This window comes from Phaenicophaeus curvirostris, chromosome 11 (assembly GCF_032191515.1).
Source record: "Phaenicophaeus curvirostris isolate KB17595 chromosome 11, BPBGC_Pcur_1.0, whole genome shotgun sequence".
NCBI classification, from domain to species: domain Eukaryota; kingdom Metazoa; phylum Chordata; class Aves; order Cuculiformes; family Cuculidae; genus Phaenicophaeus; species Phaenicophaeus curvirostris.
In genome coordinates, this window is record NC_091402.1 from 9,631,292 (window position 1) to 9,648,384 (window position 17,093).

At 40.5% G+C, this 17,093-nt stretch overlaps 1 protein-coding gene across 5 annotated transcripts in view; it reads right to left on the reverse strand.

The window, feature by feature from the left end:
• The window catches only part of FOXP1 (forkhead box P1), a 387,025-nt gene that overhangs the window by 157,207 nt on the left and 212,725 nt on the right, over window positions 1–17,093 (reverse strand). For all 5 annotated transcript variants that reach the window (XM_069866021.1, XM_069866026.1, XM_069866025.1 and 2 more), the window contains one exon: window positions 8,865–9,046. In XM_069866021.1, the coding sequence (XP_069722122.1) occupies window positions 8,865–9,035 (171 nt within the window). In that variant the 5' untranslated portion in view covers window positions 9,036–9,046. The remainder of the gene's footprint in view (window positions 1–8,864; window positions 9,047–17,093) is intronic.

The following is a 17,093-nucleotide window of genomic DNA, read 5'->3' on the forward strand; positions in this document are numbered from 1 at the left end:
TAAGGAGAATGACATCTCATTTTATTTTTTATTTTCTTTTTCCTGCAAGATGCTGGGCCCCACTGCTTTCTAACAAGTTCCATTTCTCCTTCCCCATGCCTGTCTGACCATTCTCCTCCAATGAATCACTCAGTTATGAGGGAACAAAAAGTAAGAAACAATGACAGTTTCAAAACATAAGCTCCCCAGCTTCATATGTAAGAGAGCTGTCAAAATCCCCAAAGTTGTGGGGCTGCTGCTGGTTAAGGATGCAACAAGGTACTAGGGGAGATCCTCTGCCCACACAGCCCTTGTGAACAGTTAGGGACTCTCCCCTTATTTTAGCACGTACCTCATAGATCACTGGAAAAGTGAGAAAAAGAATGAATGTCAGACAGCTAGTGGTCTTACAACAAGCCACTAGTGTTGCAGTTCTTTCCTGGCAGAGGCTTTCTGGTATCAGTGGTATCAATAACAAGGAGAACTTTAGGAAAACTTCACTTGAGCACATCAACAGCAACCAAATTCCTTAAGCTTGTGATCACGCTAATTGAAACAGGCGAGTTTATTTCCTCCCTCCTCTCCCACATTGCATTTCCAGGTAGAGTTTGTTAAAGCCTGAAATCCACCTGAACTTTGGCAAATCTTTTTTTTTAAAAAAAAAAAAGGACCCATATACAAATATTTGGCCAAGCAAGCAACAGCAAAGTGTGAGTGCGTAATGCCAGCTAAAAGTAGTGTATCAGCCCCAGAGGTTTCATCTGAAATAAAATCCTGATTACTTCAGATTCTAGAGGCAAGCTGTGACCTCATCCTGCACCTCCAAATTTGAAAAATCTGTGTCGTGCCCCTAATAATGACGCCTCTTGCTAGAAAAGAACAAAATCCTTCCAAAAACTTGCTTATTTTATTTACTTAGATAAGAAGACGCCACCCCAAGTCAAAAGCACAGTTCTTTATCCAGCAAAAATGACCCATCCCCAAGCATGCAACTGCCTTCTATGCGCCTCTATGCCTGGTGCTGTTTCTGTCTACGACCATTGCCATCCCTAAGCCTTACGGTCAGTAAAGGAGAACCAGGACTAGGTGAGCACACAGAACATCAGAAATTATATCCGTTTCTTGCAGCCTTCTCCTCAGTTTGCCTGGGAACAAGAACTTCTGTGAGGGCTGGGGGAGGAGAAGAGAACTGCACTGATGAGTGTTGCATCACATTGTCAGATGGATTAAATAGCCTAACTCTGCCCAGCCTTCACTTCACCAGCCCTACTTTCAGTAGGCAAGGGCGGGGAGGGGAAGAAAAACCCTTAAAAGAAAAAATATGATTAAAAATAAATTGAAAAGCCCAACTTGTAATAAAGCTGGCACTTGCCCCGGGCTTCAGAAATGTCTAAGACATGACACTGACTTTACAGACACAATATATAGTTTTATAGAGATATATTTGCACCATTTAAACCACGTTGCAAATACCATATGTTTGGAAAACACAGGAAGCATGGCTAACAAAATGCAGAATGCAGCAGCAAAACGAGCAACACTTATCCTTCAAAACTGTCATTATGTAATGTCACTGTTTACACTAAGCCTCCTAACAATGCCTTCTGTTAATATTTTTAATTAATGGGGTGTTACAGAGTTAAATAAACTCATGACGTGTATTCATGAGACTTTTGCATTTTACTTGAAACCCCAATCATTATTTACAACATTACTGTTACAAATTACAACAGGACTGCTGATATTCTTCTCACTTGCTGTGATACCCAATGGAGCTCCGCGGGAGAAAGAACCCAACACAGGAAACCATGGCATTTAATTTTGCTCTCATTTAAAAATATTTAAGTCAGACAAAACTCCACTGAAATCAACAGCTACGCTAGTGAAAACCACTGCGACTCTGCTGCTGAGGCACAGCCGAACAATCTCCCGACATGCAGTGTGTTTCCAAATAAAGTTAAATTACTTCTAAAATATCAGCAATTCATGCAACCTCTTACTAGTGTGAAATTACTTAAGCCTTAATTTAGCAAGGTACTTAAGCACATTCCTAGTTTTACAGGCATGAGATGCACTAGTGACCTGAATAAGACCACTCACACACTTAAATTTAGGCACACGCATAAGCATCTTGCGACATTAAAAGCCCCAACAAGGAACAGTTCCATGTGAATTAAAGACTGCTTTACACCTTCATAAGCATACTACCAGTTTGCTATATCACAGGTTTGGTTGCACCACTTACTAGATAACCTGTAAAATATGAATATCAATGGAAGAGGAATAGTCTCTAATAATTTGAATAACATAAATCATTTTAAATAGATTTTTAATTTACATCTGATGCCTACTGAACTTCTTTTGCCACGTAGACACACACACACACTGGATAACAGCTTTAAAGCATTCCTTTGCGGAGTTTCCCTAAACAGCACTCCTGAATGTATAACTTTATTGCTTATGAGTAAGCATAAGTAAATATAAGGGGAGAGTGCACACCTACAAAAATAACCACTGTTGAATTTTCACATGAGATGCAAGGCTAAAAAACAAACCAGCAAACATATTTCAGAAGTTACACCTCTTCAAAGAGCCCACATAAACCTAAATGATTACTGCACGATATTAATTTACCTGGAGAAGCAAAAGCAGCTATTGTAAAAAAAAATAAATACAGAAATAGACATCCATAGCCTAAAGAGGGCTTCTGGATTTGGATGTGCACATAATCCAGGTGATTACATGTCTAATGACCCAGCTTCTGCATGTACATGCTTGTCTCTGCACTCACAACTGCAGAGCTCTAGGCGCCAATGTCAAGGTGCTTTTAGGACTCAGATTTATGTAGTTATTTATCAAAGACCTTAGAAGCAAAATAAAATAAAATCAAGGCAAAAAAAAAAAATAGTCTCAGCAAGTGCAACAAAGTGGTAGTTTCCCCTTACCCTTCAACAGTTCAAGAAAATTTAAGGCTTGTTGATGTCAATAAGTACTTGTAACAAAGACATTAGTAATAGTGAAGATAGAGAATGCTGCGTGAATGTTCTCAACATGGTTCATTGACAAGAGATCTAAAACTTGAATTATTAAGGAAAAAAATCATTGATTCTAAAATCCAGGCAAGGTAGCCAGACTATGTTAAAACTTATTTAATTTTTCCAGTGCTGCTTTATTCCTAAGCTCTCAGAGCCACAGCTTTTCCATTGAAAAGCAAAAGACATTTTACGCACAATTTTCCCTCTACTAGAAAGAGGTATATTGTGCCCTTCAGTGAACATAAAATTGATATTATCATCTCTTAGTTTATATCTCACTACTTAACCTTCAGATTAAAAGTTATTAGATTTGAATGACTAAAAAGACATCATGTCACCTTCCGTTCAATGTTGGGAGATGGGAGAACTTGGGGGAAAAGTCTGAATGATAAAAACACAAAGTTACCGGGAGCACAACATTTTTTTACCACCTTCTGTGATGAAATAGCACAAGCCCTACAAATGCAGGGATCTTGTCAACATGTTGTAAGCATCATCTACACAAAACTAGACACAATCCAACAGCTTACATGGAGTATAATCTACATTTTCAAATGGCCCTTTCAACAGCAACAGCAGTTTAATAATTAGGCTTTATGTCTCTTTGGACAAAATGACTCAACATGGACGCTCCCTCAAAGTCTAACAAACAAATTTGGTCTAACCCAGTTATGTCAACATGAAACAAAGACTTTATCTTGGATCTGGTTTAGCAGTTTTGTTCTACAGAGATAAGTCCACATCGTGATTAGTGGGACCATAAAACTCCTAATGCAGTTTGTAGCCTCTCCCCATGGGTTTTAGAAATAAGATGAAACTCACCCAACTTTTTTTTTTTTCTAAAAAGCACAATATTTTAATTTACACCATGATACATTCAGATTACTTTCTAGCCTAATCTTTTTTTTATCTAGCTGATTACAGAAGCCTCTCAACAAAACACCAAACCCTCCATTTCTTGTATATTTTCCTCATCTTTGCACATGAACAAAATCTGAAGAAACCACATATGCCCTCTGAAGCTCACTTCCCTCAGTCTAATGCTCCACATCTCCACATTTCTCAAAAAACCTGTCAAAGGGCCCAATTGTGGCATCCTCACATCAATACCACAACCACCCCAACTGCAGTCAGTGAGAGCAGCTGCAAAGAAATCATTTACTTGAGCACAGGCACTACGTTTCTTATAACTATCAAACATTCTTCTTATGTCCTACAAGTGAACAAAATTTTATTTTTCATCTGTATACATTCAGTGGGATTAAAGTGTAAAAAGTACGAACCCAGATGCAATTACATATATTTAAAACCATCAATTTTTTTTTTTCAAGGAAGAAAATCCCTTCTTTCCTTACTTGGTGGACACACGGCAAAACCAGTATTTACTTAAACTCTACAGATTGCTTGAAGTGACACCTCATAATTAGAGCATAGCTCAGCTCAGAGACAAAGTGAAGAAAAGAAACTTCCCTACAATTCTTTATATAAACTTCCTCCATTTGCATTTACATCACTATTCCAGTTTGTCACAAACACAGTCACCTTGTAACCTTTATTATCAAGCAATCTATGCACTACCTAAAAGTACACTATACTCCAACAGACAAGCTATAGTTTTACATTATACAAACATTCTGATTCTGCCTGCTCAGCGCAGGTTGTCAATAAATGCAAGCAATTGCAAAACAGCAATGTGTGTTTTTTTCCTTAAGAGAACACTGATACGAGCCTGCCAGTTCTGCAAAATAAACTCTTTGCAATCTCTGCAACTAATCTGTCAACAAATTACTATTAAAGTCATACCTCCTAAAAGTTCAAAAGCATTCTGGATTAGACAAAAGATACTGAGTTTTATACTCGTGGGGCAGTACTTGAAGTTACGGTATCAAAGTGGATCTTGCTATTGATGTGTAGAGGTTTGTATTTCTGCCACCACTCAACACAGCATTTGGTGTCTTGCTGCTACATATCGCAATTCAACTTTGTATTCATTCCCTTTGTTCAATTCATTTTCCTGTTTCTTTGCTAATAACATAAAGAACACTTTAATGAATGGTCCCGAGGACAAAAATAAAACACAATAAATAATATTTATTTTATAAGCTAAAGAAAGAAAAAACACAACAGGCTAGGACTGAAGCATCAAACCTTCTGTTTAAGCAGATGTCAGAAACCACTGAAGCTGTGATCATGTACATTAAAGGGCAGTTTGTCCCCATGAGTCTTTATTTCTAACTCCTTGGCAGGCAAGACTCACTCCATCATTACATACCTTCTGTCTGAAAAGTTGTTGTTGCCCAGAGAAGTTGTGGATGCCCCATCCCTGGTAGAGTTCAAGGCCAGGCTGGATGGGGCCTTGAGCAACCCAATCCAGTGGAGTTCCTGCCCATGGCAGGGGGGTTGGAACTGGATTATCTTTAATGTCCCTTCCAATCCACATCATTCCACAATTCTATGAATTTCCCTTGCCCAGCCTGACTTTCAGCTTGTGGGTAACTCTGACACCTGTTTTTTAGCCCCCAGCTGCCTTCCAGGACACCTCAGTGCCAACAGATTTTGCCAGACCCTGCCAATCCTATTCCCAAGTTTCCTGTCCCATCCCTTGGTTCTGCCTCTATGGGCACCTTGACAACAAGCTCCTAAGCCTCATTGCCTCACTCCATGCCAGATACCCCCTTACGATCTCTTCAGGAAGTCCAATGACCCAGGCAATTTGTACTTCTACTCCAGATTTTATAGGCAGGTCACCATTACCCTGCCCAAATCCACCTCATCCTGACTGACATTCCTGGGAGGTGCCAACCACCAGCACCTACAGAGCCAGCAGCAGCAGGAAGGCAACCTTCCTCACCCTCAGCACATGCCAAAATACTGCAGGAAAGGGTTTTCTTTCCCTTTCAGTCTAATTCTGGGGAGGGTTTCTCCTACATCTATCTCCACTTTTATCCCACTCTCCTATAGATGTGCTTTCCCTTAAAAGTCACTTGCATTTCTTTAGCTTTGAAAAGTATAGTACTTCATGGTTTCAAATATAAACATCAATGGAAGCTATTTTGTTTTATTATATAGAGCAGAACTGGTCCCCGCATTTGCTACTCCCAGCTTAACAGTACATTTTACACGACCGCTAATGCTAAATTAATTTAGCATCACTCTCTGATTTCTTGCATGACAGAATTACCCTAAAATGACATGAAAAGCATAAAACTTGTCCTACAAGTCCTCCCTGCACTTACTATAAGAGCGCTCACACTGCACACTGTTCCTTCAAACATACGAACATCTGTGGTGCTCCATATTTTTCCATGATAAAATATTTATGAGTTTGTAAACCCATTAAAACTTCCTAAAAAATCTGAAGCATTTCTGTTCTGCCTTCTCATAGTAACAAAGCTATTAGTCCTCATAAATTTCACAAAAAAAAAAAAAAGTGAATCAAAATTCACCACTGATGCCTTACCCAAGCCATTTTAGGTCCAGGTTTCACCGCTCAGCCATGCTTATCACAGGAATACACAAGAAATAACAACAGCAAAGCTCAAACTACCCGCTGCTGCTTTTTTTTTCTTCAGACTAAACAAGTGCCAGGTGGCAAAAAGAAAAGATTTGAATGAAATGCTCTAAAGAAATAGCTGTTTAATTCAGAACTCATTCATTTGTATTGAAGAAGCATTTTGTAGAACGCATTCTGTTAAGTGACCTGAGAGCATATGTTGTATACGGAGAAACATCTAAACATTATGCTCCATGTTGTATGTGTATCTGTAAATGCTTGCATTAGCTGTCAGAAAACAACGGGTTTTTCTTCTTTTCAGCATTTAAAAATATTTTCCAAACACAAAGATTGATATTTTTATGCTAGCTCTGATTACCCTTTCGCTGTTATCGGGTCTTTTTTTTAAAAAAAAAAAACGGTTTTAAACTTTGCAATCAACTTGCTTTTTAAAAGATAAACTCCATGGAGAAGTTTGTCATCAAAACCAATTAACAACAGAATTCAAACACAGAACATAAAGGTCTTTTTAAGAACTTGGAGAAAAGCAAGCTCCCCGATGATGTTTATTGTACTGGCAGAGGATAAATAAACTATAAGTTAGAATCTGAACTGTTTGAAAGCAATCCCATGCCTGGCAGTCCTGACCCCAGCCCTGTGCCCTGCTCCCGGGGGGCTGGCAGCACTCAGCTGTGCCGAGTACCCTTTGGGGATGTCTTGAAGGACCCACATAGGAATGAATTGGTGCCGCTCCTTAATTGACCGAATGGGTGGCTGTTGAACAATGCAATCCCATTGCACGGAAGATTACGATGTTATCTAAGGCAGCAAGAGCCCCATGATGGCTACAGAGAAGCCCTAGCACAAGGCACCAGCAGTGAAGGTTAGTAACGCGTGGTAGGAGCAGAGGTCTCAGATATTCTGGTCTACGGCATGCACATGTTTGCATGACCCCCCTCCATTCCTCTCTGCACAAAACAGCACTGGAAAATTCCATAGACCTCCTATGGAAAATGCAGCATAATTAACTCATTTTGATACGAAGCCTTTTTAAGACAAGACTTTGTGTTGAACATATTTTACTGTTCCACTCCTCTTCTACTGTCCTATATTAATCAAAGCTGTAACCCCTGTTGTCTTTGCACTACGAATCAGAATGTGCCCCTGGCGAAGAATGAGGGAAAAGTCAACAGGAATTAAGTTTCAGTGCAACTGTTTACTCAACTGTGGCCTGCAGTTATTGAAATTTTATCCGTGGTTTTGTGTGACTACTGCAGTAATGAATTCAGCATGGCTGTGATTTTCTCACTGATGGTATTCTCACTTCAAGCAAAAACCTGTAGGATGGAAATGACTGAAACAACCAAAGTCTATGCAATTAGTATCAACCATTTTTCTGACTTGTTTAATTATGGCAGCTTTCTGTCTTAGGACGGCAAATGGGGTCCCCTGCTCCTCCATAAGCTTTGACTTGCTTTATTTTTGACTGCAGGTTTTTTCTTCTCCGCAACAACCTGCTAAAAAGATCACTGCTCACTTAGGGGAGTCTTAACCAGCTGCCAATCGCTTACTTAAAAGGTTTTAAGAATGATTATTGCATTAGAGAAAGTGAAGGTAAGGCATAAGTGTATTCACCACGGCCCTGGTGCAGCTTTTGTTCCCAAACATGTTCATGATACATGCCCAGCACTTCAGTGTAAAATTTCCTCAGAGGGTTTCAAAATTTTATCAGGGAAAAGAAAAAGACAAAATGTATTACACAGATAATTTACACTGGTGAACTTGGTCACTTCCTGGAAAATACACTAACTAAAACACAAAGGCAAAATGCACATTTTGGTTCCAATTCTTCTAAATTGAAGAGTACTGTCACGGGATGTGTTTATTTATTTATTGTGATGTTTTGCCTCAGCAGATACCTCTGCAGCCTTTCTCACTAACAGGAAACATCTGTCAACAGAGGCTGCTAGGTTGTATTAAAATTTGTTACAATCCCAAGACTTAATGCTAGTGTATTTTCCACCCAGTGGCATATTTTGGAAACCAGTTATTTGTATACAGAAGTTCACCCCATCACTTCTACCAGACTCAACACATTCAGGCAACAGAAGCAAGCCCTGATCTTTGGGTGTTTCCAGGGAAGGATTAAAAAAGAGCTCTGGAAGAAAAGTCCAACATTTTCCTTCACATTAATGACCGCAATGCCCAACGAACCAAAAAAACCCCCAAAAAGCAGAGAATATCATAGGCAAGTCCTAAAAGCATCCTCTGACTGGCAAATATCAAGGGTTGCGGGGGGAGTTAAATGCTTCATGCTTTTTCTGTAAGTAGGAGACTTGTAAAATGTCTTACAGTACCTGCTGTTGCTGAAGATGTGCTAAATCTGCAGTCCCAATTTCAACTGAAGGTGTCTCGCCGTTTGATCTCACTTCCCGCAGGCTGCACTCTAGTAAATGGTTGCCACCGCTCGCTCCATTCTGAATGGCTGAACCGTTACTTTTTGTCTCAGTCCCAGATTCTTGCATCATGACTCAAAAACCTGAAATAATTTAGGGGAGGGGGGAAAAAAAAAGCAGCTGTTAAAACAGTTGCTGTATATAAGGAGACATGCCCTGTTTTAAATCCTGCCAAAACTATAAACATTTGTCATTTCCCTTCATACAATTTATCTTTCATTAATGGTTCATGCTACTAGTTTATGTTTATTTATCTGTTGGTACAGCTATAATTTTAGTAAGTTAGTTCTGTTCTAAATATAGTATTATTTGCTCAACATCTTTTTTCCCTTAGAGAAAAAAAAAATATTTTTGAACCAACACACAGAATCCATAATTAAATTTCTCTAGTTACATCTGGATGCTTTCCTCTGAAATGGATGAGTCATTCTTTGCAACATATGATGGACAGTATCAAAAACTCGATGTACTGTACATAGGGACGGGTAGGTGAAATAGAGCTATTTTGGTTTCCATTCACATTGTGATACTGCTGAATTAGCACCTTTTATTAGCAATTTAGGCTGAGACTGGGATGTGCTGGTCACCATCAGTTTTTCTTCGGGGCAAACAGCTTTGACTGCTCACAGAATTAGACCTTTTGGCAAATTTCTTGGCTATGGATTTGGTCTAGCTCTGGATGCACTAGTGCATTATAGCAGAAGCCTACTATGTGTTATTTGGCTATGCATCATCTTACTAGGCAAAACTATTCAGTCAGCCCTCTCAACTCTCAATGGATGTCTGGCCCTGGATGCTTTACAACACTGCACCCATCAATTGTATTGCTGGGTCACTATGATGAATTATTTTATAGGTATTATTTTATTAGCTATTTCCACCTGCCAGGCTCCAAGTTCCAGGATTTAGATGTTGTTAACCTCCCTGCGTCTGCCAGCCCATTCCCCTCTCCCTTTGTGCTCCTCCTCTCACCCAGGGGCAGACAAGGTATGGTAAGCCAGCTGCATGCTCCAAGCACACTGCCTACTCCACACTAACTCACTACATGCACAAACGAGACAAACACCTCTGTGCAGGGTAGTTCACCCTGAAAGGAAAACACCTAAAAGGAAGTTGTGGAGAGGAGGGTGCTGGCCTCTTCTCCCAAGTGACAAGGGACAGGACGAGAGGGAACGGCCTCAAGCTCCACCAGGGGAGGTTCAGGCTGAACATTAGGAAAAAAATTTTCTTGAAAAGGGTCATTGGGCACTGGAACAGGCTGCCCAGGGAGGTGGTTGAGTCACCTTCCCTGGAGGTGTTTAAGGGATGGGTGGACGAGGTGCTGAGGGACATGGTTTAGTGTTTGACAGGAAAGGTTGGACTTGATGATCCGATGGGTCGTTTCCAACCTGGTGATTCTATGACTCTATGACTTCATATTCAAGGAAGAACCTGTTTGATTTCAGTAACTACCCTGAATCAAAAGGAAGGCAAAAAAATCCCTTCCTTTACAACTTATAAGGGAAAATATCAATAAGAAAGGGCAAGGGAAAGCAATGGAAAAATAGCAGGGCAAACCCCTTTTCCTGGGAACTCCACACATGCACAGTTTGGAGCCCCCAGCTGCCAAAGGTGCAGTACTGGCTGGAGACAGCATTTCTTCATTCCAGCCCTGGCTACCTGGGTTGTCTGCTGCCCCTTGGTGATGTTCAGTGTCAGACCCTGCATGAAGACGTATGCCCCAGCCTGATGCACCAATACCAGATCTCTCGTTCATTTGGAGCTTCAGACGTTCATAACGATGATCCATACAGCTGATCATCAAAATGTCATAACTGACCATGGTGGCTTTGACATCACCACGCTCCAGCATTAGCCTCCTCACTGATTCACATCCAAAGCGGGGGAACCACTCCTCAGCCAGACCCTGCCCCAATCACGACAGGATCTGTTTACACCGATGGCCACCCGAACACATGAACAGTGCTAGGACAGATGTTCTGACTGTGTTTAAATAAAGTTCAGCTGGTCTATGGAAACTTATTTCATTCTGTTTTATGAAACCTTCAAATTATGCAAGGGGACAAAAGAGCTTCGGGGCTCACTATAAAGCTTCTGTCAACTCCCTTGAAAAGCTTGTAACCTACTGTTTTCTCAACGCCACTAGCAAATGCTATTTAACATGATCCTCCTCTGACCCAGACTGAGTATGGCGTGATTTCCATTTTCAGACCACAAGTATGATGAAGTCCAAATAAGTGTTTACACCAAACAAGCAAGGGCTGGGTTACACACCAGGGGGTGACTGCATGGCACAGGTTGCTTCAGAATAAGAGAAAGGAGTGTGATTCTCCAGATAACTCACAAATTCCTCAGAATTTTTATATGCTACAGTAATAAAAAGGATACATCACTTTTAACCAGAGATAATAAAATAGAAATAACTGATGTAATTGTTTTCTGCTTACATTCAAATTTGGGGTCACACCTCAAGTGGAGAAAATGGAGAAAATCACATAGTTTACCTCAGGAGAAGATCTAGACAAGGACAACTGCCGTGTAAGATTGAGTTAGGCTGAACCTACCCACAGATTCAACAGTCTTTGTGATTGTGCATCACAACAGTCAAACAGCGGATGGCACACCATAGCCACGCAGACCACACCCAACAGAGGAAGGACATAAACTTAAGAACTGGTGGAAGGTGCCTCCAGCAGATACCACAGTGAAAACGGATGCTACATCCAATGTGCTCAAGCTGTGAAGTAGTACATTTCATTTTCCAACATATCTGACGCAACAAATGGACTAGAAACAAGAACCTGGCTAAACTACTAGGCAGGGTCAGCAAAAGTACCGACCAAAGCTCGAAGATGCCTCTGACAGCAGCAAGAAGAATGTGCAGCACTGAGGAGCAGATCTATCACTGCCTGGTCACGATTTGTTAGCTTGCCCTTCTGAGCAAAGTATCTCCAGCACACAGAAAATAATTCACAAGCAAACTGATCAAGAAAAGATTTATTGTCTCTAGGATTGCAAAATGCTTCTGGAAAGAAACAACAGTAGGAATTGATGCAATTTTTTGAACCTATAGGACTGAGAAACAAACAGATTATTTGTAGTATTTGATCACAAAAAGATCACTAAGTTCTTGAGAACCTTTTTCATGACAAAATTCACATTCCATTTTACGTTTCAGAGTACCCCAGCCAGCCACAATCCATCTCCTTGGCTGCACAGGGCTGGCTCTAGCCCTCCCACGGGCTGCGCTCACCTTATGTATCGCATCCAGCAGAACTGGAAGCAGCTATCAAAGAAATGGAGCTGGAAGTGCAGTTTGCAAAAAGGACATCAAAAAAGTAAAAAGAAAATTGTGACATTTGGACTTTCAAAAATTATTTTAAAAGCAGAAGAGAATATATTTGAGTAAACTTTGCTTTAAAAAACATCCATTCACAGGTAGTCAACTTCAATTTAACTTGGACTGAACACCAATACAAAACAAATCCACTTTGCTAAAACACCTCCAATAGAAAACATAATTTTCAAGGGAGAAAAGATAAAACTGTTTATTTCTTCACTGCAGTCAAATGTGAGTTGACATAAATAATCACAGTTTGGTTTGATCATTAAGCGTCATGTCATGAAAATCAACTTGCGAGAGCTTTCTGCAAGAATGATTATTATTTGTCTTTTTGAGCACACCTAAATGAGCTGAGGTGATAGTACACTGAGGATGGCTGAGATAATTGTCTCTCCTCAGCACAGAGGAGCAGGCCTTACAGAAGCCTATTAGTGAAGTCTGTCATTCAAAACTGTGAAAGAAAAAAGGAAAGCTAGGTTGACTTTAAGCAACATGATTAGGTTCTGTGGGAACTGAAATGAATCTTCAGGTCTGGTCCCACAAACTGTACTTCTGTTCTGAACACAACCCTACATAACCAGAATGATGCTGAAGAAGCTGTTATGTAAAATGATTTATTATAGGAAATACAGTACTCTACACAAGCTTTCATGACATGCAAGAGACCACGTTCTGACTTGAGAAATGTAATGGCAGAATATCATGTCCATCCCATGCATTTTACACAGCAGAATGATTCTCTCATCAATTCTGCAACAGGAAAATGTATTTTTACAGCTTAAAATATATGGGTTCTTACCAGTATAAGTATCTTTCTATTTTTTTGGTAAAAATTCTATGTTATTTCACATTAGAGGGGATACAGAATGACTCTTACAATTACTAAAGGTGACCCAAGGTGGGTTTTCTGATATGGAGGGACTAAAGCTAAGCTGCAGTATGAACAACAACTTGTAAGATTTTATCCTGAAATCAAGGAGCACATAACAAAAGAACTGCTCTTATACGACTTAATGTCACCTTGGTTTAAACATCTCACAATGATGATCAATTTCTCAAGACTCCTGTCTCAGCCCACACAAAATCTTTTCTAGCTTTGATGCACAGCCAAATACAAAGCCAAAGCCACACAGCTTGGCCCATCTCAATGGTTGATAAGTTACATTAAAGGTAATGGGTGAAATTCCAGTGGTGTAGAATCAAAGCAATACACTCTGCCAATACAGGACAACAGCTGATCATCTTTCAGATGACTTGGACAGAAGTAGAGGTCAGCTAATTTCTTAAGGGCATGGTCAACATTAAAAAAAAACATAGGCTGGATGTGAACATTGGCCGAATCAAAATGATCTTTCTGAGGACTCCAGTGTCAGTGTTTTGAACCAAAAAGCCAGAACCTGAAGAAATCCTGATTTTATAAAATATTCTGTTCTAATCCAATAAAAACAAACAAACAAAAGACAGAAAAAAGTCTGTAAGATCACAAACACCTGATACTGCAGATCCACGTCTCTCAGCTCCGCTGGACTCTATTTAGATGAGCAAGGTTAAGCATGGAGATTAGTAGGCAGGAGGTGGGCACTGAAGTGTGCGATTTCTGCAATTCCTCTACTAGTATGGCTTCTAAAGACCAAGCAGCATTGTTTAATGTCAGCACGAGGGAGGATTTACTGACTGAAGCACCCGTCAGAAGAAGGACCCGCAGCAAGCCTGAAAGACTGAGGGACTGATACCTCGCCATACACCGCGGTATGGGGCAAGATATTTTTAAGACTCTTTAATAAGCACCAATCTACGCCTTTAAGAATCTCATCATCTTTAAAAGACTATCCCTGGGGTCTCCTAAGTCTTAAAAATCTTTGTTTTAATATGCATCCAGATTCAGCCTGGGCTACACATTCAGAATGTACCCTGCATGTTTCGAAGTTACCTTCAAAGCTGATAATTTTACTTTGGCTATAACTATTTAAAAGTGTTTACAAATACATAATACGCACATAAAGATGATTCAAAATTTCTGTCCCCTGGGATCAGTGCTAGAGCAAAAATGTTGTCATAATACATCCCTTCTTTGTCACATTTGTGAAAGATTTTAAGCTAACAAAAAGTTCCGTCTTTATTCCGGAGCAGTTAATTAAGGTTGACCAAGTCAGGCAGAAGTAAATTAACTTGGCTGATCAATTATTTATATGAAGCAGAATAAATGCCCTTAAAGAACTGGCCCAGCCATGAAAGGACATGTAAATTAAACACAACACGGATTCATAAAATATATTTCTACTTTTATAGACAGAAGGGTTAATGGTAAAATCAGTTTTAAGTGATCAAATTACAAGATCTAGTCCTAAAATCTCCAGCAGGCACACTACCCATACACACATGGGTGGTAAGTAAACATTTTGCCTATTTGTTGCAAACAGTTCCCCAAAGCAAGCTCAGGACTAACTCTGGAGCACTTCTCTCTATAATTGTAAAAAATACTAAACACTCTTTGAAAGCATTTCATGAAAACACAAAGCTGCAAAGGCAGGATTTTACCTCCTGAAAAGTGAATGCACTCCAAAGCGTGACCAGCAAGGCAATACACAATGCAAGACCAAAGCCGCTTCTTACCCCAGCGCAGGTACAAAAGCACTGCAGAAGCAGCCTGGCACTCCCAGTGCTACCCGTTATCAGCAACGAGGACCACGATGGCTTTCCCAGGAGACCACTGCCCCACTCACAGGTGGTGCTTTTTAGTCCGAGTATCTTTGGAGCAAGTTCCCTGCGAGGTAAAGCACCTTGGGATCCACATCCCACCACCACTTCTGAATTTTTCAGGGAACATGCTTTGCCAGTCCCCAGCTGATGCCGAAACACCCATCTCCTCCAGCTGACACCCTAGATGTCCCTAGGTCGGCGAGGCTGCGAGCAGCACCATTCTGCATCCGTGAGTTTAGTAAAAGAAAAGAATTCACTAGTCGAAATTAAAAGCCTTGTGTAAGGTAAGGCTTTGATCTACCATGGGGGAAGGCGTACAGATGTTCAGCTGCTCATTTACTAAATTACACCATGTCACAATTAACTGTGAATCAGCCAGCTTCACATGAGCAGCTCGAGGGCTGCCACCACGCCAAGTACAGAAATAATGCTGGGGAGGGGAGTCCAAACTAGCCAGGTGGACCAGATGACTTCTCTCCGCCTGTGTTTGTGGTTAGCATGACTATTAGAAAGAGCCATCCCAACATATGGCATGATTTAACTAAATCAGATCATGCTGAACTCATCAGCCTTTCTCAACTTACAAACCCCTCCGCTCTCGTCACTGCAGATGGGTGAATACCCGTCATGCTTTTAGAGTTTTCAGTAGCCGTCATTTATCCTGCTGACAGGGTGTATTTTAGGTATAATTATGTACTAACTAACTATAGATCAACTGTCAGTACATTAGGGTGCTTTTTGGATACAACTTCATGCTTACCCCTTTGAAGGCCGCTCGCCCCCACACTACTGGTGGTTGCTGAATTGTGCAGGAGTATGAGAAAGGAGAAGGGGATTCAAAGAGCAATTAAGGATGATCTTTAAGAATCAACTAAAATAGTAAGGAATAGAGCGAGTCAGGCTCCGCTGTCCTGAAAAGCGATGCTGAGTCACGTCTGACAGCGGTGTTTGGAGGAGGAGAGGCAAACCTGGAGCAAGGCAAGGGAGGAACACGTACAGGATGCGTGGAAAGAGGAAACAAAGAGACAGCGACGAGGTGAAATCCTTTGATATTTCCTCTGCTTAAAGAGGTAATTCAATGCATTAAAATGGATCCTTGAAATTTCAAAGGATGAAACTCACACAACAAAGATTGTCGAGAGTGTTATTTTCTAGGATTAGAACAAAAATGTATTGGGATTTGCTATATGATCTTACATCACTGAGCAAGACTGTATATTTGCTGTTATGCAAGCACCATCTTCTAATAGTGAATTTTCATAATTATAACAGAAAGGCGTAAATTTTCTAATGCATGGCAGTTCAAAAAGTAATCAAGAGAATGAGCCTGAGGGCTATTTTAATGTATGCAAAGCTAGTGACCCACAGTAAATGGGAGGTAGGCTTCAATGAATGCAAAGTAATGCACACATACTAAAGACCTGGTCTGATGAGGGACGGCTAAAATTAACACCCAATTAATTTCCGAATTGACAAACAAATGAAACCCATAAATCTACTTTCTCATTAATTTTCTTGTGGTATAATTTAAAGCAGTAATATGAGGGCAAAAACTGAGCATTATCCATCATAAATATCAAAAAAGATAGCACTGTAACACCATAAATTATGCATATTACCTGTTGTTAAAAATGATTAATGTATTATCAACTTTATCGTGCACTGTATATGTCTAGACGTATCTAAAATCTGAAATTTCATTTAGTGCTTAGGAAATAAAGGGTCCAAAAGAAATGGGATTCTCTGCAGCGTGTCCTCAGCTTTGCCTGCTGACACAGGCACAGACAGCCCTGACGCTCTCCTCTCGTCTGGACTCACCCTAAGCCTTGGGTTGGTGGAGGTTGAGCACATTGCAGAGGTGATGTGCGGAGCCTCCTCAGGGAGAGGGAAACAAATCACAGTGGCAACATCCCTAGGAGCCAATCCAATCTGTGGCCCCAGCACCTGGCTCACACGGGGCTAGTCCCCTTTGCTGCCCTGCTGATGCTGGGCAACAGCTACTGGGTGATGTTGAACTGTGGGGAGGGAAGGGAGGCAAAAAAGGAACGAGAAGGATGAAAACATGAAGCTGTAACAAAATCCAGTGA